The sequence below is a fragment of the Pecten maximus genome, chromosome 13 (assembly GCF_902652985.1).
Source record: "Pecten maximus chromosome 13, xPecMax1.1, whole genome shotgun sequence".
NCBI classification, from domain to species: Eukaryota; Metazoa; Mollusca; class Bivalvia; order Pectinida; family Pectinidae; genus Pecten; species Pecten maximus.
This window is the reverse complement of record NC_047027.1, coordinates 4,407,274-4,434,421: the sequence shown is the minus strand read 5'-3', so window position 1 is coordinate 4,434,421 and position 27,148 is coordinate 4,407,274. Positions and strand designations below refer to the sequence as shown.

General features: G+C 35.3%; 3 protein-coding genes and 1 non-coding gene across 4 annotated transcripts; 3 read left to right on the top strand and 1 right to left on the bottom strand.

Moving 5' to 3' along the window:
• Nucleotides 1-820: 820 nt before the first annotated feature.
• LOC117341239 lies at nucleotides 821-1,958 on the top strand. Its single transcript, XM_033903091.1, has 2 exons — nucleotides 821-1,099; nucleotides 1,563-1,958. Exons 1-2 carry the CDS (start codon nucleotides 881-883, stop codon nucleotides 1,797-1,799), a joined length of 456 nt encoding a protein of 151 aa, XP_033758982.1. The 5' UTR covers nucleotides 821-880; the 3' UTR covers nucleotides 1,800-1,958.
• A 2,436-nt stretch (nucleotides 1,959-4,394) lies between these two features.
• Nucleotides 4,395-11,491, top strand: LOC117341238 (cytochrome P450 4B1-like). Its single transcript, XM_033903090.1, has 9 exons — nucleotides 4,395-4,514; nucleotides 5,876-5,938; nucleotides 6,043-6,169; nucleotides 7,058-7,193; nucleotides 7,605-7,728; nucleotides 7,901-8,096; nucleotides 8,577-8,659; nucleotides 9,230-9,295; nucleotides 9,917-11,491. Exons 1-9 carry the CDS (start codon nucleotides 4,405-4,407, stop codon nucleotides 10,053-10,055), a joined length of 1,044 nt encoding a protein of 347 aa, XP_033758981.1. The 5' UTR covers nucleotides 4,395-4,404; the 3' UTR covers nucleotides 10,056-11,491.
• Nucleotides 11,492-15,051: 3,560 nt separating this feature from the next.
• Nucleotides 15,052-15,181, bottom strand: LOC117341559. The gene has a single exon (XR_004535667.1). It is a non-coding gene; the product is annotated as a U4atac minor spliceosomal RNA (small nuclear RNA).
• Nucleotides 15,182-15,688: 507 nt separating this feature from the next.
• On the top strand, nucleotides 15,689-26,559 carry LOC117340909 (rRNA 2'-O-methyltransferase fibrillarin-like). Its single transcript, XM_033902691.1, has 9 exons — nucleotides 15,689-15,806; nucleotides 16,483-16,731; nucleotides 17,124-17,189; nucleotides 17,684-17,778; nucleotides 18,223-18,393; nucleotides 18,853-18,985; nucleotides 22,435-22,547; nucleotides 23,501-23,646; nucleotides 24,624-26,559. Exons 1-9 carry the CDS (start codon nucleotides 15,794-15,796, stop codon nucleotides 24,640-24,642), a joined length of 1,005 nt encoding a protein of 334 aa, XP_033758582.1. The 5' UTR covers nucleotides 15,689-15,793; the 3' UTR covers nucleotides 24,643-26,559.
• Nucleotides 26,560-27,148: the final 589 nt, after the last annotated feature.

Sequence of the window (27,148 nt, the reverse complement as noted above, 5' to 3'; positions counted from 1 at the left end):
AATTACATGTCAAGAGAGGGGAAATCACTGAAATAGTCCCAACAATGAATAAAAAGCGAATGTGTTGGCTGAGTTCTTTTCGTGTATTGGTAACTGAGCCACAAATTGATGTACTCATTCTACAGGATCATGATATATCATGTGGATTCAAAGATACTGAAATAACAGAAGAGGAAACGCTAAATACGCTGAACAGTTCTTCACAATCTCCTGGACAACATACATTCCAAAGTATTAAACGACTTATCAGATACAAAACAAAAACACAACTATGTGAAATGTTCAACAATTTCCGAACAGATGGAAGGAAGAGCTAACAAGAGAGGAGACAGAAAAGGTTCACCAGTATCATATCTAAATGTTTGGGGGGGAAATATACTAGAGCGAAAAATGGTCCACCTGAAGAGAGACAATAGGACAACTGGACAAAAATGATTGTCCAACGATGATCAATTTAGATTTCAGGCGTTTGACGGTGTGCCAAACAATTGTTACAATTTACACTGAAACTCTCTGACAAATGATGTCGTCACCGACGCTGAAAACATTTAAAGCCTGGCTGGATAAGGACTGGGGACAACCAGAAAGGTTTTTTTCAACCATGAAATAGACGATAACATTTGATGGGATATATAGACATTTGCCTGCCTCTAGTACCAGTATTATTGTTATAAGGAAAGGTTAACATCCTTAACCAGCCTGTGAACTATGGGAAACCCTTAGAGTTTATACTACTTCCCTAGACTATCTACTGGTTGTCTGAAGTAATATATTGATAGACAGTCTAGTAAGATAACAGACAAAGGTGTGTTTGGGGAGGGGGTAGTTATATTTAGAGTTCGCCTTCCTTATGTAATCTCGCGTTAATCGTTGTTAGTCTATGTATGATTATGGTGACACCTTATCTAATATCCATGTAACCTTTCCTGTCAGAAACATGGACATTGTTATACAAAGTATTCTCGCTGTGGTGGTTGGGTATGTGGTTTGGGTTGTCGTAGCTGAACTGTGGAGATACAACGCCCTCTGTCGGACAGTGAGGAATTTCGCCCAGCCTGGTCCAGCACACTGGTTTTGGGGACACATGAAGATGGATTTCGTAAGTGAAATACTTGTGCATATTAGCATATTTAGCAACATATTATTTTCACTCCGCCCGCTACACGATTATGCCTTGAACGAAACGATTTGACCAATCAAATGCCGTGTTACATTTTGAATAAAATGGACTCCACTGATATATATTATTCTCATAGCACATATCTGAAATATAACTGTTACTGCACGGGTCATAGCATATATCACAGATATTCGAGAATGTCACTACTTAAACAGGCATATACCATAGCATATAGCATATCTAAAATATAATTGTTGCCATGGAAACTCGATTATACCATAGGTACTCGAGTCGTAGCATGTTTTCCTTAACGTATAGTATTTTAGGAACAATAATTTTAACAGCATGTACACATTACCTTGTCTGGTGCCTATATTTAAATATGAAAGCCTGAGAAAAACAACTAAATTAATGACCAATGCATTAAATAATACTTTTCTAGATGACCGACATGCGGCCGCTGACAAATCTATCTGACGAAGAAGCTTACCGGATGAGCCATAACACTAAGTGGGCCATAACGTGGCTGACTTTTATACCATTGATCCAGGCCAACCACCCCGACAGTGCTAAGGCCGTGCTGAAACTTTCTGATCCCAAACCGACTGGAAGCGGACAGTTGTATAACATTTTGACGAGTTTTTTAGGTAAAAATCGTTCAGAATTGGTGTTATTTTAACTCCATATTAAACAAGATGACATTGAACATACCGATAAAACAGGTGAAAGGTAAACATCAGACACATCAGCTGTCTATACACCCTGTGTGTGGTGATAGGGTTTTATTGTGTTTGTTGTCACAACCTTATGTATGACAACACAGTGATGATAAGTTGATACGTTCTGTTGATTTCAAAGAATTGAAAATTAGTAAATTTATTGAATCGGTGACTATTGTACCACTTCTTTCCAGCGTTTTTTTTCTGTGATTTTCTCTATTCGTGTTCTATGTAACAACACTTCAGCCCTTTAGCGTCACTGACAAGTCCCCGGTATCAACATTTCAGGTCCTTTATTGTCATTGACAAGTCCAAGGTATCAATACTTCACGCTTTTAAGCGTCACTGACGAGTCAAAGGTATGACTATTTCGCGCCCTTTAGGGTCACTGACGAGTCCAAGGTATCAATACATCACGTCCCTTTAGTGTCACTGACGAGTCCAAGGTATCAATACATTCACGTCCTTTAGGGTCACTGACGAGTCCAAGGTATCAATACATCACGTCCCTTTAGTGTCACTGACGAGTCCAAGGTATCAATACTTCACGCTTTAAGCGTCACTGACGAGTCAAAGGTATGACTATTTCGCGCCCTTTAGGGTCACTGACGAGTCCAAGGTATCAATACATCACGCCCTTTAGTGTCACTGACGAGTCCCCGGTATCAACATTTCAGGTCCTTTATTGTCATTGACAAGTCCAAGGTATCAATACTTCACGCTTTTAAGCGTCACTGACGAGTCAAAGGTATGACTATTTCGCGCCCTTTAGGGTCACTGACGAGTCCAAGGTATCAATACATCACGTCCTTTAGTGTCACTGACGAGTCCAAGGTATCAATACATCACGTCCTTTAGGGTCACTGACGAGTCCAAGGTATCAATACATCACGTCCTTTAGTGTCACTGACGAGTCCAAGGTATCAATACTTCACGCTTTTAAGCGTCACTGACGAGTCAAAGGTATGACTATTTCGCGCCCTTTAGGGTCACTGACGAGTCCAAGGTATCAATACATCACGCCCTTTAGCGTCACTGACGAGTCCAAGGTATCAATACATCACGCCCTTTAGTGTCACTGACGAGTCCAAGGTATCAATACATCACGCCCTTTAGTGTCACTGACGAGTCCAAGGTATCAATACATCACGCCCTTTAGTGTCACTGACGAGTCCAAGGTATCAATATTTCACGCCCTTTAGTGTCACTGACGAGTCCAAGGTATCAATACATCACGCCCTTTAGTGTCACTGACGAGTCCAAGGTATCAATACATCACGCCCTTTAGTGTCACTGACGAGTCCAAGGTATCAATACATCACGCCCTTTAGCGTCACTGACGAGTCCAAGGTATCAATACATCACGCCCTTTAGTGTCACTGACGAGTCCAAGGTATCAATACATCACGCCCTTTAGCGTCACTGACGAGTCCAAGGTATCAATACATCACGCCCTTTAGTGTCACTGACGAGTCCAAGGTATCAATACATCACGCCCTTTAGTGTCACTGACGAGTCCAAGGTATCAATACTTCACGCCCTTTAGGGTCACTGACGAGTCCAAGGTATCAATACTTCACGCCCTTTAGCGTCACTGACGAGTCCAAGGTATCAATACATCACGCCCTTTAGTGTCACTGACGAGTCCAAGGCATCAATGCTTTACGCCCTTTAGTGTCACTGACGAGTCCAAGGTATCAATACTTCTAGCTCTTTTGCGCAATGCTTACCGTGGTATAAAAGGGTCATAGCACATGTATAGTTATGCTGAAAAATTGTTGTGGTTCGTAGGTGAGGGATTGGTTACTAGCAATGGGAACAAATGGAGGAGAAACCGGAAGTTGCTCACCCCGGTTTTCCACTTTGATGTGTTGCGTCCATACGTTAGAATATACAACGAAGCCGCCGATATTGTGTTGGTAAAAACATAACTCAAATAATAGCTTTGTTAACTTAAGCTCAATCATGGGGATTAGCCTGAATATATTTATCCATGTTATGAAGGTATACTCCACAAAAAACGGGATGTACTTTAAATAAACCGCGAAGTGGTTTCTGATGAGAGTACTACACTCCGGATTTTTTTGTTATTAACTCAATAATATAAAAGATATATTCAAGGTAATCCTAATGATATAATCTATATTTTGGAAAAATTCACTTTAATTATGGTCACCTTTCTTTAACAACTCATCACGCTGCTCCATTCGCCACACATACAGTGTACGCACTCACCACAGCCATGCGTATCGCACGCACGAGATGCCGTCCTTAAATTACCATAGCTATTAATAGAACGTTCAACAAAAAAAAAAAAAAAAAAAACCAAACGCGGCGTTATAAACGTCGACGTCATTTTTTACGTTATGGACTGATAACATAAATTTCTAAGACAATTAAAATGCTTGTTACAAACAAGATTTAATTATTTCAACATATCCTCTGATAACTCAAACACCAGTATTTCTCGAACTATTAACAAGGTGGGGTTTTAACGTATAACGAAAAAATATCTAGACATAAACATATACTGAAATATTTTCTTCACAGGACAAGTTTGCCACAATGATGAAGGAAAGTCCTAAAAGTATTGATATCACCGACGTTCTAAACCTCGCCACGCTGGACGTCATCCTCAGGTGTGCTTTGTCGTACGGGGGCGACATACAGAGGCAGTAAGTACGGAAGGAATTGGTTGAGTTTTAGTTGTATATTATTATCATTAATCAACTGGGCCTTTTTTCACTGCATATACGCTAATTTAGTCAGCAGGAGAGTTTAATAAGCTGAAAAGGGAGAGATTTAAATATTTAACTATATCTTTTGTAGAAGAACAGATTTGCCAACATTGTTATTTTTACAATAGGTACCAAGATCTTATTTAGATTGTACTAAGAAAACACAGGTATATTATTTATTATTATTATTTCTTTCAGATAAATCATGTTTGATGCTTTTAACCATCAAGCTAATTCTTACGTTTCTGTTTCATAATCATTAAAATTATCTGAAATTTAAAATTTAGTTAAATACCATGATGACCGAAAAAATGAGATTATGATGATGATGCTGATAATTTAAGGTTTATTATTATCATTATGATGATGAAGAAGATAAGAATATGATGATGATGATGATGACTATGATGATGATGATATCAGGATGAGATTGTGATGATGACTAATGATGATGCTGATGATGATGTTATGATGGTAATGATTCTTAGGATGATATGATTGTGAAGATGAGAATATGATATAATGATGCTGATATGATGATGATGATGGTGATGTTGATTTTAGGATGGTTATGAGTATGATGATTATGATGATAATGATTTGTAGGATGATTAATATGATTATGATGATGATGATGAGATTATGATGAAGATGCCTTTGAGGATGATTATGATGATGATGATGGGGATGAGTATGTTGAAGATGACGATTAGTATGATGATGATTAGTATTACGATGATGATTTTAATGTTTAAGTAGGATGATGAGACTATGATGATGAAAAATATAAGTAATGATAACATTGACAAAACAGTCGTGTGGCGTGACTCTAACTGTCCCAGGGTGTGTATTTTTTCTACCTTTGGCTGAGGGACTTTGATCGGGTGGGTGGGATTGCTCATTTAGGTCTTTGGCTACGCCCTTTTTTTGTTCTGTGTATTTTCTGTTTATTTCCCCCTTTTTACACCTATCCCCCTTCCTGGTACTAACCACACACCCCTCCCCCAAATAAAAGAATTCATCAAATAATGTTTTGTGAGTGGGTAAGATCATACCTTTCGCTAGTATCAACAGAGTCCTAGAAGATGTTCAAACTCGCTAATCCCTGTACAAGTATTTACATTGATCAATGGTTAATAGTTTTGCCTTTGTTAAATGCGGCATTGCCAATGTTAAGGTATAACCATTGTGTTTTTGTGTTGTCTTTTTATATTCTCTACTCTTATAAATATGCTGTATCTTCATCGAATTCCCTGCTCAAAGTTGCCCTTGTAAAATGTCTTTTTGCGTAATTTTAGAGAGAAGCATCCATACGCCACAGCCGTACACAGGATAGGGCTGTTAATGATAAGAAGACTAATGTAAGTATATAATATTAATAATAACTTATCAGCTTCTGTATCAAATAATGATTTACTTGCCGGTAGTATAATACGTAGTGTACCTGGTTCTGTTTTGGCGGTAGGTACCCCTGGCAGTTCCTGTCCTGGACACTCTATATGATGTCCGCTGACGGGCAAGAATACAAACGTCATCTGGATTACGTCCATGGATTTGCCGACGATCTGATAGCGAAACGAAAGATAGCTTTGGTAAGGTACAATAATAATAATTCGGTCAGCCTACACACTAACACACTTTGTCGTCATCAACGTATTATAACGTTTTAAGATGAAAGACGAGCGTTTCTCATTTTATACTTTTTTACACAGAGAACCAGATATATACATACATGTATATATATATATATATTTTTTTTTTTTTACCAATGAAATATCGAAAATTATCCATTCTATAAAAGTGATATATATCACTTTTTCTGATATTTTCCAATAGTGAAAAATATCACTTGATATGATTTGAAATATCAAAGCACTGCATATAAACGACAACATTGGAAATTAGAATTTGCATATAGCTCTCTGTCATGTTGAATGACGTCATAATGGAAGACGGAACATTTGGGAGGGAATCGTAATGTATATCGGAGAGATTGAGCTGCCTCGGTATATTTTGCTATAAAATGTAATAAACAGAATATCTAACAGTATGACTTCTATTTTGATATTTTTCACCCGTGCTACGCTCTCGTGAAAAATATTAAAATATTAGCCACTTTTGTGAAATATATTTGGTATTACTGAAGACAAGGTTAGATATCCTCTATATAGATATATACAAACTTTAATGGATAAGGCCAAAAGAACTATTTTTCTCTGTCGAAAATAGTCATACGGTTAAAAATGCAATCATTCCACAACAACTGCCTTATTGTTGTTGTTCGTAGTTGTCATAGAAGTCGGCTTATTGGATTTAGTATTTAGTTTGGTTTCATTTTTCGATTCGTGATCTAACACAAAGATTCCCTGACAGGGAAATACAACTGGAATTTTGATGAAGGTTTATAAAATGTTTAATTTTATAACAGCAATAAGAGCCAAAATGGTTATTTCTGGATTTTATTCTGTTTGCACTTTCAGGCAGAAGATCCGTCGTTGTTGGAAAGAAAACATAGACTTGATTTCCTAGACATCTTAATGACAGCTAAAGACGAGTCCGGAGTCGGATTGACGGACCAGGAAATCCGTGATGAAGTGGACACTTTCATGTTTGGTGGTAAGTACAAAATGCTTTAAGGAATGAAAAAGATAATCCTTTGCGAGGTGACATTTTGCTAGAATTTGCTCAAATAATAAAAAATCAAAATAATAGTAAAAAATCAAATGAACAGAAAAACAGTTGTCGAAAATAATGAAAACACTACAATTCCAAACTAAGTTACGATATAAAGCTAATGCAAATTAATCGGGGATGATGGTTTAAGCGATGATGATTTTCCTCTGTGTCTGATAAAGGATCACTGATCTTCCTGCACAACTTGAGACCCTAAATCTCATACAAACGAACAATATGCTGTATGCGATATAATTTGTAACATTAAATTGTTACAAAACTTAATTACATTTTTTTATTGTGGAATTACCTGGATATGATACAATACCATATTGTAATTGTTCGTTTTACTAGGTAACGACACAACTTCAACAGCACTTAAATGGGCCGTGTATAACCTTGGAAAGTATCCGGATGAGCAAGACAAAGTTTACCGAGAGGTGTGTGACGTCACGGGAGACCGGAAATACATTGAATGGTGAGAACTAGTACGGAGATGCTTACGAAACGCACGACATTCCTCTCTTTGTAGTCCTCATGAAAATCTATATAATTTATGTATTTATGAATGCTTACCCGTTCTATCGATGTGAGCTATAATCCTGATTTTATTTATGTTGGTATTCTCTGGTTTTTGGTGACTTGTCCAGGGAGGATCTGGGAAAGTTACAGAGAATGACACTGTTTATGAAGGAGAGCATGAGGCTTTACCCTCCTGCCACAATTACCACCAGGCTTATCAATGAACCCCTAGAACTAGATGGTGTTTACTTTCCGGCCGGAACTTCTGTCTCGGTCAACTTTTACTATATACACCGTCACCCAGATGTCTATCCTGACCACAGTGTAAGTTTATTCTGGTAACTAAGACTATCATTCATATTTTTTTATGTATCCAACTGTATATTTCAGTGTGTAAAAATATCAATGTTTTCTTTGGGATACTTTTATTTAGGTATTCCCCTGAGGTTTATCCGGAAACGATACGTGATACCATAAACAAATCGGATTGATTTGTGTACCAGATTTCTGGTTGTTTGTTATATCCTAATGTTTCAATGTTTTGCTAAGGCTTTATAAGGCATGGAATGAAGTTAATTGTGATAGAGTAATTTCCCCTTTATATACTAGAATAATCTCCCCTTAATATATCTCCCTTTACCTCGACAAGTGCTTGGCTTTCATTTCTAATGAATTAATGTCCTTATCTGATATCTCTTTGGATACTTCTTAGTATAGAATCTATGAAATATAATGCACATGTGTTTAGAATGAAAATATGCCATATATTTTACCTCTAATGAATGACCACTTGTCCGTTTTAAGGTATTTAGACCTGAACGTTTTCTCCCTGAGAATTCCAAAGACCTCGATCCCTACGCGTTCCTGCCTTTTTCTGCTGGTCCCAGGTAAGGTGAAAACTAGTCTCTTTTCGCATTATTTTTTACTGCTTGTCTACTTATACAATGTCTACTAAAACAATGACACAAGAATGTTTAAATGTCCAGGGATTCACCTGACCTCCCGGGTTAAGAGGTTGAAAAACATTCAAAATTAAAAAAAATGTAAGACATTTTCCATTTTGCCTGACACGGACCACTGGCACAGAGACTGATACTGACTACGAACTACGGGGGATGTCTACATCATAAAATATCTTAGCAGCAAAGTGTCCTTCTCTCATTTATATTATTATGTTCGAAAAGATGTATTCAATCCTTCTGACTAGACTGAAAACAAATCAAGCTTTAAATATATATATATTCAGCTTATCGTTTATTTGGTTATCGGCGTTCATTATGTTGTGTAAAGTGAATAACAGATGGAGCATGTCTACAGTGTCCTGTTACGTTTAGTATATGATGTTAGGAACGTAAATATGATGAAGATTGTGCATGGTCAAATAATAACATTTCACGAAAAAGTACTTCTTACTTCTCATATACCACCATCTATTATAGCTTTGTTGTATTTTCCAGGAACTGCATAGGACAAAACTTTTCTATGAATGAACAGAAAGTGATCTTGTCGCGGATACTAAAAAGGTAAAAAGGAAATCAACAGATATATGTTTTACCTGTTATTTATTTCTATCAATGTATTGTTAAAGTTACATATTTTGTCAGTAGACTGGAATGCTTATCTCCAGGATGGAATGATGCCAGCCAACAATACTGCACCTGTATTTCTTTTTGGCAGCCGTAACAACCCTTGACTCAATTATAATTCTATGCAAGACACATAGCTTACATTTATAGAGCTATAAAATGTGTAAAATTCATGGTATTTAATTTTCGTTCTAATCGAGGTTACGGGATGGAACGTTTATCCTCTTGCACAGAACAATTTTTGTGTGCGTGTGTGTTTTTCTGAACATTTTTCTTGATTTAATGAATGAATAAATTAATCAATGTAAGAAGATCAGCTTATTAATATACTCCTGAGTTATAGAGTAATAAATATAAATTGGGATATCTCTTTGAATTGAAAATTTACTCGGCCTTTTATGGAAAATAGTCTTATAATTTCTCAACATAACTACAAATGTGTAACTCGGGCCTTTCGATGTTGATACAACAAAATTTCAATACGAACTTTAATACAATCTAAGTACGATACAGATATTATCTAATTTATATTTTATGACCATAAACTGTCTGTTTCAGGTTCAAAATCATTTTGGACGAGGACCACGAGGTTATCCCAGTAAACGAGTTAACATTCCGATCAAGGAATGGAATCAAAATACGTTTTGAGGAGAGAGGACTCCATACAAATATTACCGACGTCGGGAGAAGTTATTAATTATCATTTATCTTGTTTATGGCGACAGAAGTTTATCAATCTCGATTTTCTTCGATCTCTGAGAAGAATCAAGATATCATTTTCTGAATTGGGCAAGATATATATGTACGCCCATGGAACAGTCGACTCGGTATTGACAGTCAGAATTATTTTCCTTAGAACAGAGAGTTTTTAAAAAAATCAACCAATAAACAAATCATAATACAGTTTCTATTTGAAGAAACATATCATGTCTCTTCCCTCGTGGTTTATAGTCATGAGTTTATATCTGAGAGTAGCGTGTCAACTCTGTCTGCAACCACTGGCACCAAGCTCGCCCACTCGGCGGATACTTGCTCGACTTCCGAATAAAGAATCCCTTTCGATCAGTTTCCTCGAGGAATAAAATTTTACATAATCTCTAACATTTAGTTCATTCACGCTACTTACACCTGGGTAGAGGTGTTCTATAATAAACTACACTTAATACTCGATTATGTTTTATCTCTCTGTAAGTGAGAGTGAATGTTAAAGTCGGTTGACTTGTTCATGACATTGCTAAACTACAGTCTTTCGTGTCAATTTGTACTGTGATTTGTGATCTCAGTCTTTCGGAAAGGTTGTAGTCATACAAAATAGCTAAGATTTCCAGAGAATGAAACCCGCGTGATGAGGTCTCCCACTCAGCCTATCTTATATATTTTGTCACCTATGTTATCATGTAGATCAACGAGTATTTATGCTAATTAGGTCTGACATTGTGTCCTGTTTTCATATTTCGTTGCTCCCGTACACTATAATCACCAGTAAACATGTAATTAAAGTGCATCTTTGCAACTTATGCATTCTAAGTCACGCGTTTTTAAATGTTGTGTATCATTTTATCCTCGGCGTCGGATCTGTGTTCTATGTATGTCAATATGTTTTTTTCTAGATGTAACGACAATATATCTCTGTGGCAATTTGTTTCTCGGGAAGCTGAGAAACAGGCTTGTCTTTGCTGTCGTGGTTGTGTCATTGGGCATGCCATTTTTACAGTAATTGCACTGTTTGGCATGTGGCGGGACTCCCGTATGTTGTTCAGTGCGGTAGTCACCAACTACTACAATGAGACACCGCCTCAAAATAACCTTACCTCTTCACGGGGCGATGAAGCAAACAAAATGTGGCGAACATATTCTTATTTATTTTTACATTTCATTTTATGATCAATTGTTATTTTTGTACATTTATATATCTTTCTTCGGTTATATTAGTAAAGGAGGAACAGGGGTATCGATGATGATAGATTTCATAGTTTAGAGGCAACCTAGTCAGGTATAGTGATGAAGGTTTCAAATATGTAATTGGAGACCTTAATTCGAGTACAGGTATTAGGCATGAGTCTATTTAAAATGGCCATCCAACTCTCCGTCGAAACGTAATGAATATGTTGGAATGTTTTAATTACAATAAAAACCTGCTAGAAAAAAAAGGAAGAATTTGTTATTCATTTGATTTGGTAGGAGACTGATATCACTATGTTAAGCGGTACTTTAAACAATTGTTGATATCAGTCATAGAATCGTTAGCTCACAAAATGATGTCAAAGAAGTTATAGATTATTTTAGTCAAGTTGTTAATACTTTGTTTTACCTTTTTGTGACGTACGTAAAGTGTGTGAAAAAAATGACAATATGAAACTTCAAAGTAGAACTAACAGGTCAGATGACAAGCCATAGTTTACAAATCAATATAAGAGAAATAAAATAAGTTTGACAACGAACATGCATTGGCAAAACTTCTACTGCCGCAAGTCAGAGGAAAACCATTTTGTTCTTCTAGAAAACAAATCATTGTACAAAAGACTTGAAAACAGATTGAAAGGGCAATATAACAGACATGAAGGTGATATGTTAGATTTGATTCGCAAAAATACAAAACCTTAAACAGTTTTATATTTCTTGAAACCTCAAAGTAGAACAACCCAGCCTAATTTAAGATGAATATCATACAAACTTTCATTTAAATATTGCTGAGTTTGGGAATACTGATGTAGCAAGTACCGCTGGTGAGACAATTATTGAAGAATTAGATTCATAGAGGTGGAAGTGGTTGCTGCAATAAGAAATCTGAAAATGGAAAGCAGTTGTGAAAATCATATCTTAAACGATGGTTGTGCAAATGAATTGCTACCGTCCCTTACAAATTTCTTTGAGAATATTTTCCAATCTGATTTTTTTTTTTTTGAGTCTCTTTCAAAAATGTGATATCGATAATCCGAATAATGGCAGAAGTTTGACAACAATAAGTTGTATGGGCCAAGTATTTACATCTATAAACTTAATAAGAGGCTGATAGAATGAGATAAACAGTATAATAACAGATGCTCAGTTTGGATTTAAGCCTGGTTTTATATAGACCTATATTTGTTCTGCAAACGATGGTTAACAAAACATTAAAATATAAGAAATGATTGTAATGCTGTATATTATCAGAAGAAAGCGTTTGATTTCCGCGGTCACAAGAAGTTTTTGACTCGTGCCCTGACCGGGCCTCGAACTCACGAAACAGAAACTCACAGAAATACCTGCAGCCTATACCGCTGCGCCACATCGGCGTTCTTAAAAAAAAACCGTTTCAATGGCGCAGTGATGGTTGGCCCGATACCCTGACATGATCATTGTGGAAGTCGTCTATAAGATGATATGAATACCTGGATGGCAATGTATTTACATACATGGATACGAATTGTACATATATATATTTCTCTCGGTACAACTACGACAGGAAATTCAAATCTATATCTTCGGATCACCAACACATAGTGTATATGATACATTGTGCTAATAAATAGATATATAACTTAGCAACACAAATGACGAAGGAAGACAACTTTTTGACTCGTGCCCTGACCGGGCCTCGAACTCACGATCTACGGCACCCAATCGCCTAGCCAGAAATACCCGCAGCCTATACCGCTGCGCCACATCGGCGTTCTTAAATAAAGAACGTTTTAATGCCCTGACCGGGCCTCGAACTCACGATCTACGGCATCCATGCAATCGCCTAGCCAGAAATACCCGCAGCACGTTATATATATATTATTAAAAGTATTTCCTAAAAGTATAAGTATCACCATATATAATAATATACGTGTAATGTAATGGATCGGTGTTTATGATATGTAATGTATGCAATATGAATACCATGTATGTTAATGTTATCCTTTGTATTTTGTACAATGTGATGTAGTATGTATTGTGTTTGTACAAAACTGATTGGCTGGCAAGCCAAAGGTAAAAAAATGAATTTAATCTAATTGATTTGATTGATAGAAGCCGTTTATGGTCTAGATCAATAAAGCAGGGAATTGATGGAAAGATATTAAAAATAATACAATCTTTATATGATAATGTGAAGTCTTGTATCAAGCATAATAGATTTTTGTCAGAATACCACAGAAACACGATCGGATTATTAATAGGAAATATGTTGCCATCCATTCTGGACAGTTGATATGTCATTGATTATGAAAGTATTCTATTAGGGAGAACTGTCAATCAGTTTAAAATGGTTTGATCAATTTATTATGAATTATGTATGCGGATGTACCTTTTTTGACTGCAGAGTCATCTCAGTCTTAACAAGAAATTTTAGATGCGTTGTATATATATAATAATAAATGGAGGGTGACACTTATTTTTTTAATGTTGATAAAACTAAAATCATTATCTTTAGAAACTGAAGTAGACAGCGTGACAACGAAGAGTGGTCTGATGATAATGTAGTTTTTGAAGTAGTTGATGAATTCAATTATTTTTTGGAATGTTATTCAATCACAATAAAAAAACCCCAAAAAAACCACTCAAATTCATGTTGCTAATCAAGGTAGGAAAGTTTCTTTCGTCATAAATATTAAGTTGAACAGTAATTCATTTGATATAAAGACACAATGTTCCATGTTTTATTTATATCTTAATAGTATATGAGGATGTGCAAGTAAAATATGGGGACATCATAAAGCACCAGACATAGAAAAAGTGCACACTGTTTTTGCAAAAGATTATTTTGAGTCCATAAAACTAACATGTAATGATTTTTATTTTATTTTTTTATTTTTTTTTTTTTTTGCATTTAGAATTGAGCAAGTTCCCATTACATGTATACAGTGTAAATATAATCAGGAGACTTAAAACTTTAAAGTATTGGCTAAAACTGAAAGTTACTTCTAATTTTGTATTAAAAGCGTGTCTGGGACATAGAATTGAGTCGAATGACGAATGAAAAATTAACATTCAAAACTGAACAAGATAAAATACGACTAACTTATCTCTGGCATGTAACTGCAGTTGATTATTATACTTCAGTGTAATAGAAAATAGAATTAAGGATGTCCATTTTACTCTGATCTTTGACAACAGTTTGTTGAGAATTATCATTACATAATGCTTCTAAATTAGTAACACTGTTAAGTGTAAATAATGTAAAAGAACTAAATGAAACTGGTAAATTTGAACATTTAAGACTTAGGACAGAAAAAATAAATACTGGTTATTTATTTTTTTATCATTTATGTGCACGTTGTTAGAATAAGCTGACTATAAACATCCGAAATGACGCAACAATGCATATGAATGGAATGGCTAAGCGAAAGAGGAAAAAAGAACAGGCTATTACTTCTACAATGATCATTAATCTATAAACCGTTATCATTAATATAGTACCAACCTCGATACTACAGGAGCTAAGTACCCGTTCACTCTCTGCACACCTGGAATATGATATGGCATGTGTAACAATGGAGTTGTCTCCCTTGATACACACCTATATTTTTTATATTGATCAATATTAATTTTTATATCAAGGTCGATTCCTCCTTTTAAAATAATAAATAATCAACATGACAAACATGGGTATCTGTTTTAAATGAAAGAAGGATAAAACTTCGTCATGCGAGTTTGACTCTTAAACTTCAGATCGGTATAAACCTATACAGAGTTTCACACATTCATTTGCTTTTTTCTCCATTCAGAGAATTACCAAAAATTGCACCCAAACCCACACTTACGTGCAGGCGGTGCGGTGAAATTAAATCATGGGTGTAAGCAGTCTTGCCCTCGATTGACTCTCATTGGACAAGCCCTCAGCCCCTCGATAAAGACGGTTAATCCGCGTGTGGTTTGAAATTGTTATTTACAGTAATATAAGTAGCCATAAACGAGGTGTCTTGTAATGAGCGTATGGTTGTTTACACCAATCTCACCACCTACTGTTGATATTTATTATTTCACAATGTTAAAATTATGAAAGTTAATCGTTTCAGTGTAAAATCGTATACGCTTGTGTACAAATTACGAGGAATTTAAAGGAATTTAGTTTCTCTTAATGTCTTAGATGGCGTTTGGATTATTAAAGGGAGGTAACTCTTACAAAATTATCGAACGTTTCTCAACGTATTAGTTCGACTTAGAACTAACTATTTCTATTCATTGTTTTGAAAATACATTAATACTTATGGTGTTTATGTAAAAAATGTGAATCGACAATGTTGATATCACTTTGAATATATATGCAAAATAGTTACGAAAATTATCAGAGACCTAGACCTATATAGTATATAGGTCTCTGAAATTATGTAGTAAGATTTTCCCGTAGAGGCAACATGATTTACCTCCCCTAGTAACCGGAAGTTTTCTCGAAGAGAATTGTGGGTAAAGCGAATTGGAGAAACACGTGTTTGCTAAAGTTTTAATACAGCGTGACAACACATTAAAGAAATGGGACGTCCTGGTAAGTGATCTTAAATGTTGTAGATGCTTTTACATGCACAGTGATATGTTTTGTTATCTCAATAATTAAAATTAGAAGTATGTAATTGGATGCGTGTTGTAAAAGCCGATTTCCAGCCACGTTCCTAGCCCTTGTGCCACTGACCAGTTATTCAGTTCTGATTTTCAGAATCGTCAGTTTATTCAACAGAATCTGATGTATAATTAGCAATCTAGGGCTATATGAGATTACGATGATTTAATTTTTTGTATGTACTTATAAGATGATAATGACAACGAACATGGATGCGTTTATACATTTCTTATCAGCTGAGTATATTGATGGCATATTCAGTACAATAGATTAACTTTATATTTGATTTGTCGGGTTATTGTCTCACCAAGATGTAACGACGAGTTACCGAGATAATTCACTAGACTTATCAAAATAATTAGTCTATTTATTTGTAAACATGACATACAATTTTATAGGCAGTATAGAATTTTGTTTAATTTGCATATTGCTGAAAACAATGAAGCACGTGCACTGTACAGTTAGGTTATTGTGACACGTGACAGACTTTTCATCTCTGCCTGATAGGTCACGGTTGAGTAACAGGTAAAATGTTGACACTCCGGTATGTGCATGTTTTCATTTGATTAAAATGAAAAACACTGACCAAACCACTGCATTTCAGGTTTTTCACCCGGTGGCCGAGGCTTCGGAGGAGGCCGTGGGGGCGGAGGAAGAGGACGAGGAGGATTTGGTGACCGAGGAGGATTTGGTGACCGAGGAGGATTTGGTGACCGAGGAGGCAGAGGAGGAAGAGGAGGATTTGGTGACAGAGGTGGTCGTGGGGGCCGAGGAGGTCGAGGAGGGTTTGGTGGAGGGTTTGGTGACCGTGGACGAGGGGGAAGAGGTGGAAGGGGAGCTGGAGGCCGCGGAGGTAAGAATTTCTTCACAAAGATAGTATCATTAACCAAAGTAAAGAAGTGATTTTGAGGCTTTTTTTTACCACCTATTAGACAGGGGATAAGTTATTATATATTCATGTATGAAATAAATGAAAAGATACCACAATGCAAAACATACACAAATGTAGTATCTGTTATGATTATAGGACAACTCAAATTATTACATTTCCCAAAATTATTTATTTTATTTGTTTCCCTTTTTATCCCCCCCCCCCCCCCCCCCCCCCCCCCCCTATAGTCAGTTTGTAGAATATAAAAAAAGTTTCATTATTATGTTTGTTTATTGGAAGTTTGATGACCATACAAGATTTCCTGTGTTGCTCTGACAAAATTAAAAATGTTGTTTGATGATTATTTTTTACAGGTAGAGGTGGCCGAGGCGGAATGAGGGGTGGAAGGACAGTGGTGGTAGAGCCTCACAGACATCAGGGTACATTGTTTTATCTATACCTCCACTATCAATTGATTTATGTTTTCATCATTCTTTTGCTTTATATGGACTTACGCAGGAATTTAAAAGAAAACTGTAAAGCAATATGTCACATAGATATCAGGTTGTAGCCATATTCTGTACAGAGATAAATGGTCATTGTTTTATCTAATAGTATGGCATTTCACTGAAAGATTGTAATGTTAGAATAATATACAATAAATTAAATGTCTTTATTGAGAGTTGCATTGTTACCACATCTAAAACATTTGGCAACACTGACAAGAAAAAGTACTCCAACTTGTCACCAAGAATTAAAAGTTGTTTTATTATACAAACGGTCCCTAAAGTTAAAATGTTTGCGATACATGTAGTCCCTGAAGTTAATCTGTTGTAGATACATGTAGTCCCTGAAGTTAATCTGTTGTAGATACATGTAGTCCCTGAAGTTAATCCGTTAAGAGATTTATGTTTATTTCCTGTCTGTTGACTAGGTGTGTTCATTGCCCGCGGGAAGGAGGATGCCTTAGTAACACTGAACATGGTTCCCGGGGAGGCAGTTTACGGAGAGAAGAGAATCAGCACAGAGGTAAACAGTGCTCTCAGTTGTCAGACAGAGGGATATATGTTACAGACCAGCTGGTTTAATGTATTTGTTGTTGCATATCATTAAAAAAATGCAGGTTCAAAATCGAAGAAGTGTTTTTGCAAGCTGTTGGCTTTTGATTCTAGGGAATTATATTCTGTAGCTGATCTCAATTACCTTTAATATCTATTATTCCAAGACCTTGAAAGAAATTGTCTAGCATAATGATCCATTCCAATTTTATTATGATAGAATTAGCTTCTATTGTGCTTAGAAATGATCATTGGAAAAAAAGATAATTGACTGTGAATTTTAAATTGTCCAAATATTCTACAATTGAACCATTTAACTGAATATTAAATAAAATCATAGAGTTTGGGAATGATATATTTTGGCCACATTACTTCATGGCTTGGAGTCAGATACATAATCACATACTGTTTGTAGATTGGTGAGACCAAAACCGAGTACAGGACCTGGAACCCATTCAGATCAAAGTTGGCTGCTGCCATTTTGGGTGGTGTTGACCAGATACACATGAAACCTGGCAGTAAAGTTCTTTACCTCGGAGCTGCCTCAGGAACAACTGTCAGCCATGTGTCTGACATCGTAGGGCCGGTAGGTTCTTCTCTTGTTCTATCGTATATACAGTGTACATTATAGGACTGATGAGTCCTTAGTTCTCCCTTGTTCCATTGTGTATGCAAAATGCAAAATTTAAATTGATAAAACATGTAAGATTCTGGTATATGAAAGATATTGAACACTTATACAATTAAAAATTTCATTCTTTCAATTGTTTTCAGATTACAAAAAAATTAGTTCTAACAATGAATAAATGGGGATTAGGGTTGTAACTTTTAATTAAGGTTTTAAAGCAACATTTCATGGCTAAGGCCATCATTAAAAAATTGTTTGTTTGTGGTTACCCGACCGACTCACTAAAATAGGGAAAGAATGGAATGGGGCTGATGGCTGATTTTCTGCAACGAAATCTTAAACAATGGTAATGAGATCAACTCTGACATGCACAACTTATTGAATGATTTCTTGACAAGCATGGTTGATGTTTTTCAGGAAGGCTTAGTATATGCAGTAGAATTCTCACACAGAAGTGGACGGGATCTCATCAACGTAGCCAAGAAAAGGACAAACATCATCCCCATCATAGAGGACGCCAGACATCCTCACAAGTACAGGATGCTAATGGGTAAGGAACAATTTCATAAAATGTGTTGTATGTGTTTCAGATGAACTTTTCCTATACTTCACTGGGTGATCCTGTGGTTGCTAGGGAGGGGATAACTCTATCTCACATGGGGAAAGGAAAGAGAGCTGGCTATTATGCTTTTCGCAACAGTGCAATGACAGCATCAATTTTAGCTCGTCTCTTCAAAGAAGAGGGAGATTTTATGTTGTCACTCCGGCGTCGATGTCAGCGTTGGTTTTTCAAATGATAAGTTTTTGGTGCAAGTGTTGAAAGGCATAGTTATTTATGGTAATATGGGCTCTTTGGAGGTTAAACTGTCCCCCATCGGAGTTAAACTAAAAGATTTTTTTGGTGAAAAAAACAGATTTTTGAAAGTTTTTGGTACAAGTGTTCAAAGGTATTAATACATCACTTAATAATTGTACTAGGGTGCTGATTTTTGGCAATAGAGTCCCTCTGGAGTAAGACTATCCTTTCCTTTAGTAAAACTAAATAGAATTTTATTTTTTTATTTTTAAATCTGTTTTTTTTTTTTTTTTTTTTTTTTTTTAAATACCGTATTTGACCTAATAAGGGAGCAGGGCGTGGATAATTGACAGTGGGGGCGACCTTATTAAGATTAGTTATTCTGAAGTTTTATGAAACAGACTCTACCTTATAGCAGAATACCCAAGGCTTTGGAAACGGTAAAATATTCAGTCATCAAAATTTTCCAGATGAAGATATCTATTCATTATCATATAATAAGCTTAAACATCACTTGAATATTCCTGTAAACTTGTAAACCATGCCAGCTGATCTTTAGACCAGAGAACGTGTGTTCCACCATTTATGTTCAAGTGGAACTCTTTTGTGTTCTATTTATAGACACCGGTGATTTCCTAGATCATATCAGCAGTGTTCTCGATAATAGCCGGTTGCCGGCAAAAATCGTCGGCTATTTCCATAAGCACAACCGGCTATTATTTTGGGAAAAACCACTTACTAAACCTTTTCATCCACTGGTGATTTTACTTATACTGGCGAAACAAAATATTGAGTTTATCAGCCGGACAGAGTCAATCGAAACTTTTCCGTCTTGCTCCCGTTTCTACTTTCGATTAAATAGTACAAAGTCACCAATGCATTTGAATCATACCCCCCACACAGTACACAAGGCTGTGGCTAGACGTCTTGTTGATACAGATTATGAGTCGACAAAAATGGCAACATCAAAGAAAAAGATATAAAAAATTCCGACTTCGCTGTTCCGAGCAAAAATTCAGGTGATGATTACAAAAATTGCAAATTTTAATATTAATACTCCAATTTCACGTGGACAAATATCTGTTTGTTCTTGTCTGAATCGTGATCAATCCGACTGTCGTGATGAACACAACATCATGAACATGCACATATGCCTAAAGTATCGTCGATGGCAAAACAGAAAGATTTTTTTTTAAGATTTAAAAAAAAAAATTGTGCAAGTGTTGAAAGCTATTAATACATCACTTCATAATTGTACTAGGGTGCTGATATTTGGTAAAAGAGTTCCTCTGGAGTTACACTATCTCTTCATGGAGTGAAACTGAAAAGAAAACAATGTGAAAATGCTCACATTAGACAATTATATGGTTTCACATTTTGCAAGGGAGACAACTCTTGTTAGGATAATTATCAAAAAAATGAAGAATTAGGTCCAAAAGTAATAATTTAATATATTTATTCATTCAACAACAGCATAGCTTGTCTCCCGAATGTTTGTCAAGAAATAATTTACATATATATTGGGTGGTTTTGAAAATTGCATGAATACATAATGCACAATCTGATCAATTAAATAAAATAAATATTATTGATGCAATTTGCGAAACCATACCAATTAATATATTTTGATTATTTATTGACAAACATTTGCAAGACGAGCTATGCTGTTGTCCAACAGCTCTTGTTTATACGTCAGTCACCAAATTTGACAGGAGTGTTATGGTATTATAATATGGTGTTGTCCTTTTGTCCGTCTGGCGTTAACTTTTGTTTGTCTGGCAATCTCCTCCTGCATTTTAGACTGATATCTTTGAAACTTATTATATATTTTAATAATGAAATGAAGATGTGTTTCCTGGAAAAGAATTTTGAAATGAAATTTGAATGTTTTTGCAAAAGTTATTCCCCTATATAAATTTCAGTATTTGATTTTTTTTCCTACATTTTTAAACCAATTTCTTTCAGACTTGGTTAGCTTTATGATCATGATATGTTGTTGTGTTTCCCTGAAAAGAATTTTGATTTGGAAAACAAGCCTAACATTTACACTCTGGTTGAGATATCTCCACAGAACCATGTAAGATTCTATCAATCTCTCTTGTGGGCTGACACTTCATAGGAAAATCTCGTCTGAGGTAAAAACTTGAAGAGTGAGATGATGCATAATGACAAAAGGACAGTGAATTAAACCACTTAACCATAAATTTAGATCTTGGGATTACATTATATTTCTTCATTTCATGTACAAGAAAACACTGTCCTTTAGTCTTTTAAATGAAATCTGTTGAACCTATGCCATAACATTAAATTTTGTTGTGTACTCGATCTCCTGTTTTGAGGTTTACAATTATATTTGGGGTACAAACTTTCATGGTTAGCCCATATATATATACATATCAAATACGAAAACAGTTTCAGGACGTGAGAGGGGTAAAGCTTGTACACTACCCAAGACCAGATTAATCTGGTACAAGGTGACATTATATCCACTTGGCCGTGTGTTATACCTGACGAAAGTCCTATGCCATTAATCTGAGATCATATGGCATTAGAAACACCATTGGCGACCATTTACTGACTTATAAGGCGACTGCATGGCCACTAAAAAATTGTGTTAAGTTTAGGGCTGTCACGGGTACAAATGTTTTGCTCCGGCTATTCGGTCTTTACAACCCGACCCTTACCCGGTTACCGTTGGCTCTAGAGTTGTAGCCCTGTACGGACGTTTAGAATAGAACAGGAGAGGCCTTTGATATTATGAACACAGATTTGTTTGTGTTAAATGAATACTTTGAATAGTGAACTATAGTAGTTAGTTCTATGTTCGTACAATTTCAAACCCGGGTCGGGATCAAAACCGACCTGTGACGACGGGTCACCCGGGTACTCATTACAGCCCTAGTGAATTTGCGATTTAGTTAATCTTTCAAAGGTTGCAGTCAATTCTAAAATGATGTTCACAATTGAAAAAGTTACACAGAGATGTTACACTGAGCTACAGAATTAAAAGATTTTTTTAAATGTAAAACAACTTTGTCGGGCGACTAACTTTTCCAATTGGCACCTTGATTTTAAGACTTGGTAGCCAAGTAAGCCACCTGTTGAAAATATCCACTTTGAGCCCTGGAACTCAAAGCTTTGTAAATAACATACCGCTCTGATCATTTTCTCAGTATGACATAGTATAACATGTTTTTTAACAGGAATGGTAGATGTGATATTTGCTGATGTTGCCCAGCCAGACCAAGCCAGAATTGTGGCCATTAACGCACACAACTTCCTGAAGGACAAAGGTCATATCGTCATCTCCATCAAGGTAAATTATTTTTACATGTGTCATGCTGTCTGCAGCATGTTTCAATAAATCAATCTGAATCATCAGTTATTATTGGTTATGATATAGCTAATCGATTATATACACAGTTACTGACTTACTGTATGGACAGATCTTAGAAAATAATAACAATGTTTATAGATCTAGAGTCATATTAAATTTTTGTTGTGTTTTATAAATTTAACTAAATTCCAAAGTTACCTAGAACTTGCACTTGTAAAATTGATATCCTCTTGATCAATTTAAAAAAATTTCAATTTGTTATCAATTTGTTAATTGATTATATCGGATCATAATCTCATCTCAAGTTATTTCACTTACAAAAACCTCTCATCTGCTGAGAGTCAGTATACTATTTTCTAGATTATTCCCCTGGAAAAGTGCTAGTAGGCATAACTAGTGTGTTTGTACCATAAAATGACACTGATAATACTAGTTATTTGTTCTCAAACAATAAACTAAGCTCACATCATTATGAGCTTATGTCTGTCCATCAGTCTGTCCAAATTCAGTGTGAAGAATAATAATGAACAGTGGGATGAAACATTGTGTGCAATCAATTTAGACATTTAAAAAAAAATTAACAAGTTTTGGAATTTGGCAAAAATTTGTATCAAAACAGGAAGTACATGCCTCCCAAAACACACATACGCACCCACCACACACATGCATATCGCACGCACGGGAGGCCGTCCTTAAATTACCTTAGCTGTAATAGGACGTTAAACTAAATAAACCAAACCAAAACCAAACATACCTGTTTCAGAAACTGATTTCTTGTTACCAAATGTTATGAAGTTTGTTTATTTTAACTTGATTGGACATAGCTCCTGTCAGCTAATTAAAGTATGGTATACCTGGAATATTTAAAATTAAAATCCAGAATATTAACATATTCATCCAAAGAAATTAAGAGTATTCCCTTTGTGATACAGGCAAACTGTATCGACTCGACAGCGGAACCAGAGGCAGTGTTTGCTGATGAGGTAAATAAACTAAAGGCGGAGAAGATTAAACCCACAGAACAGCTCACGTTGGAACCCTACGAGAGAGACCACGCCGTGGTAGTGGGCATGTACAGGTAAGTTAAACATGGCTGTGTTTCTCCAAGCTACATCTGCTGGTATCGATGAACTATTGTGTAATTGTTATCGATGAACTATTGTGTAATTGTTATCGATGAACTATTGTGTAATTGTTATCGATGAACTATCGTGTATTTGTTATCGATGAACTATCGTGTAATTGTTATCGATGAACTATTGTGTAATTGTTATCGATGAACTATTGTGTAATTGTTATCGATGAACTATCGTGTATTTGTTATCGATGAACTATTGTGTAATTGTTATCGATGAACTATTGTGTAATTGTTATCGATGAACTATTGTGTATTTGTTTTTAAAACAGTGTGGCATGTTGATATAGAAAAATCAGTGATAGTCTAACATCACCCAAACATACGGACATGGCTGTTTACCGATGTGTCCAAAAACTACTGAAAGATGCTATTTCAAACATATCTTGTATTTTAATTTTAGTTACAAATGTTTAAAACTGATATTTAGAAGTTAAATGGAAAAAATATTTTAAAAAAATAGAAATATGAAGGGTGTCAATGAGCACCAGTTCTCTACCAGTGTTACATCCTAATAAGATCAATATTCCCTAGTTATGAAATGAAAGATTTAATAGTGTGCAAGTTAATTATCATTAGGTAACTTGTAGAGTAGAACTGTACCCAAAGTTAGTCCTTATCAGTCATTGGTGAGAGGTTTCGTCATTGATACTGAATCACTATTTTGGAAATATTTTCCCTCATATATCTGAAAAATTTTGGTAAAAATTGCTCATGTATTTTAAGAATTAGACTCGCCATTTAAAAACAAAATTATGCTTGATTATTTTTTTCCAATTTTTACTGTTATAGTCTCTTTAAATAGAATTAGCAACTACCATTTTACAGACTTTTGTATGTCTCCGTGATGTACATAGATGCTCGACTACAGGATAATTGTGAGGTTTGTCACTAAACTCTTTGTTCTGGTTATATTTCAGACCCCCGCCTAAGAAGTGAAAAGAGCATTGGAGTGAAAGGACTGTATATATGGACAGAAGGCAGGTGTATGAATGTGTGCGAGTGAGAATCACAAAGGAATTGTGAGATGGACCAAGGAATGTTATCAGAATGTTCCTGTCGTACCGAGGAGAGAGGAATCACCATAGCTACTGTGTTCATGAACGAGGTTATATCCCCAATCCACTGATGTCTGTCCCAGTGTTTGTCCTGGAATAATGGTGGATTCTATTATCTTACCGAGTTTCTGAATTCTCCACTTCCTGTCCTGGACTTTTGAGTACAGTTATGTAATAGAGGACTCCGTCATCCAAGTTTTCCACTTCCTGTTCAGAACTTTGTAGAGGAGTTTCAGAGAATGACATTGTTCTCTGCTTGCTATCCTGGACTTTTATTACAATTCTAATTTTACAGAGCTACTTCAACTTATTGTAGCTCAAAGTGTAGATGTTCTTAACTAGACATCTTTGATTGTGATCCTTGAGCAGTGAATTTGACATGTTACTGCAGATCTGTCGTAACTTGTACACCTTAAATTTTGCCCCTGACAGAATTCAAGTTAGTAGTTCTGATTATCAGAAAATATTAAAGATTACAAAAATTAATTTTCTCATATATATTAATAAGTTGCAGATGAAATGGTCTGTATGTGTATTTTACAACATAAAATATTGTACCATGCCCTATTAAAAAAAATCCAGGAAGAATATTAATTGCTACCACAAAAATTCTCACCAGTCAAAGTGTTCCAGTAGTACAAAGGTGTTACTGTACTAGCATTCTCAATTGTTTATTATTACTTCTTTTTAATGATAATTGCAAGACTAAACAAACATTTGTATGTTATATACTTGTTTTATTGTTAATGTGTTCATTGTTTTACAATACAATATTGAATACAAATATATTTACAGTATAATATTGTACAGCTATCAACATGTAGCCGAGGTTGATATAGGTATTCATTAACCTAAAGATTGTGATATTTACCAAGGTTATAATGATATTCTACGGTTTATATGATAATCCAAGGTTAATAAATTTCTATATTCACCAAAGTAAATGACAATAATGTTTATTATATGACCAATGAAAAGGAATCACTGTTGCATTTTAAAGGAAAAATTCAAAATTTGTGGTACCATTTCTCATGGTGTACTCGCTTGATGGGCAGTATTCTATCACATTGTCACATAATAAAGTCTATTAAGTTTCATAATATTTACTCATTTGATATGTCTGGAAAATTTCACAGAAGCAATTAAATTTTATCATATAACAAGCTGTTGTTGTGTCTATAATGATATGTTTGGTATAGGTGTCTTTTACACAAGGTGATAGTTAAGGGTAAGAATTTGTGTAATATGCTGATTCAGGGCCTCAATGTCTTCCACGGAGATATGAGAACCAACCTGTGACTAGGAGTTATAATGGACCACAACAGACTATTTAAACCAAGCAATACAATGTACCTTTGTCCAAACAGAAGGATTTTAAAATTGTACATCTAAACACCCTATCGCGGTGCCACCTCTCATCAGAACAATTGTTCTCAAAATTCTTTGCCAAGAAATGGTTGAAACCAAATTCGGACAAAAAATTGGAACACAAAGTACAACTGAACATCAGTGTGATGAAAACAAAAATACACAATTGTAGGAAAGAGACACGGCTCCCAAAAACCACTCCAGTATCAAGTTAACACATAAGCAGTTAACCTGTGTGACTTTGTACAAGATACTAAATTGTACACAGGATACTAAATGTTACGTACAGGTTACTAAATTGTAGTGTTGGGTAATCGGTTGAACACGGCAACCGATGATCGGTTGTAATCGGATGATCTCTGTAACCGATTATACGATTATTATTGGTTGGTATTGATTAGTCTGTTTGAAATAAAAAATGTAAACAAAATTGAGCCAGAGAAGGCAACTGACACTTACTTATTCATTTGCTATTTATATCTATGTGTCAAAGAATGTATAATGCCATTAAAACATCCTATTGAAATTAAAATTAACAAACTAGTGATTATAAAACTTGACAAGTTTATTATGACAAGAAAATACACACATGATTGCAGCTTGTAAGTTAACACTTATTATCATTTTGTTTTGTTTTGTTTTGATGTAACATGCAGCGTGTATATACATTTAAAAAAATATATTTCAGTAATATCATAGTTCACTGAGCTATGACTCCTATGAGTATCAACTAGACAACTACATTGCCTCAATGATTTTTCAAGACTGAGGGGCTTAAAGATAAGAGCCAAAGATGCCATACTCATGTGAATAAAGAATATTGAATTTTAACTGAATAGTGTCTTAAGAAATATAATTAGTTAACAATTACAATAAAAATTCTGATGGCATTACATGTATATAAACATAGGGACCCGATATATCGATTATACAAAACATGATCGATGATCGTAATCGGTTGACAATAATCAACCGTTAATCAATCATTCCCGATCATCGACACATCACTACTAAATTGT

What these genes read in the sequence shown, in the direction of transcription:
- LOC117341239 (XM_033903091.1), top strand. Translation starts at nt 881, where the DNA reads ATGTATGATTATGGTGACACCTTATCTAATATCCATGTAACCTTTCCT. An exon ending in GACACATGAAGATGGATTTC is followed by an intron (nt 1,100 to 1,562) that starts GTAAGTGAAATA and finishes ATACTTTTCTAG; the next exon opens with ATGACCGACATGCGGCCGCT.
- LOC117341238 (XM_033903090.1), top strand. Translation starts at nt 4,405, where the DNA reads ATGATGAAGGAAAGTCCTAAAAGTATTGATATCACCGACGTTCTAAAC. An exon ending in CGAAACGAAAGATAGCTTTG is followed by an intron (nt 6,170 to 7,057) that starts GTAAGGTACAAT and finishes TTGCACTTTCAG; the next exon opens with GCAGAAGATCCGTCGTTGTT. An exon ending in ATGTCTATCCTGACCACAGT is followed by an intron (nt 8,097 to 8,576) that starts GTAAGTTTATTC and finishes GTCCGTTTTAAG; the next exon opens with GTATTTAGACCTGAACGTTT.
- LOC117340909 (XM_033902691.1), top strand. An exon ending in AGAAGAGAATCAGCACAGAG is followed by an intron (nt 17,779 to 18,222) that starts GTAAACAGTGCT and finishes TACTGTTTGTAG; the next exon opens with ATTGGTGAGACCAAAACCGA. An exon ending in CAAGTACAGGATGCTAATGG is followed by an intron (nt 18,986 to 22,434) that starts GTAAGGAACAAT and finishes GTTTTTTAACAG; the next exon opens with GAATGGTAGATGTGATATTT.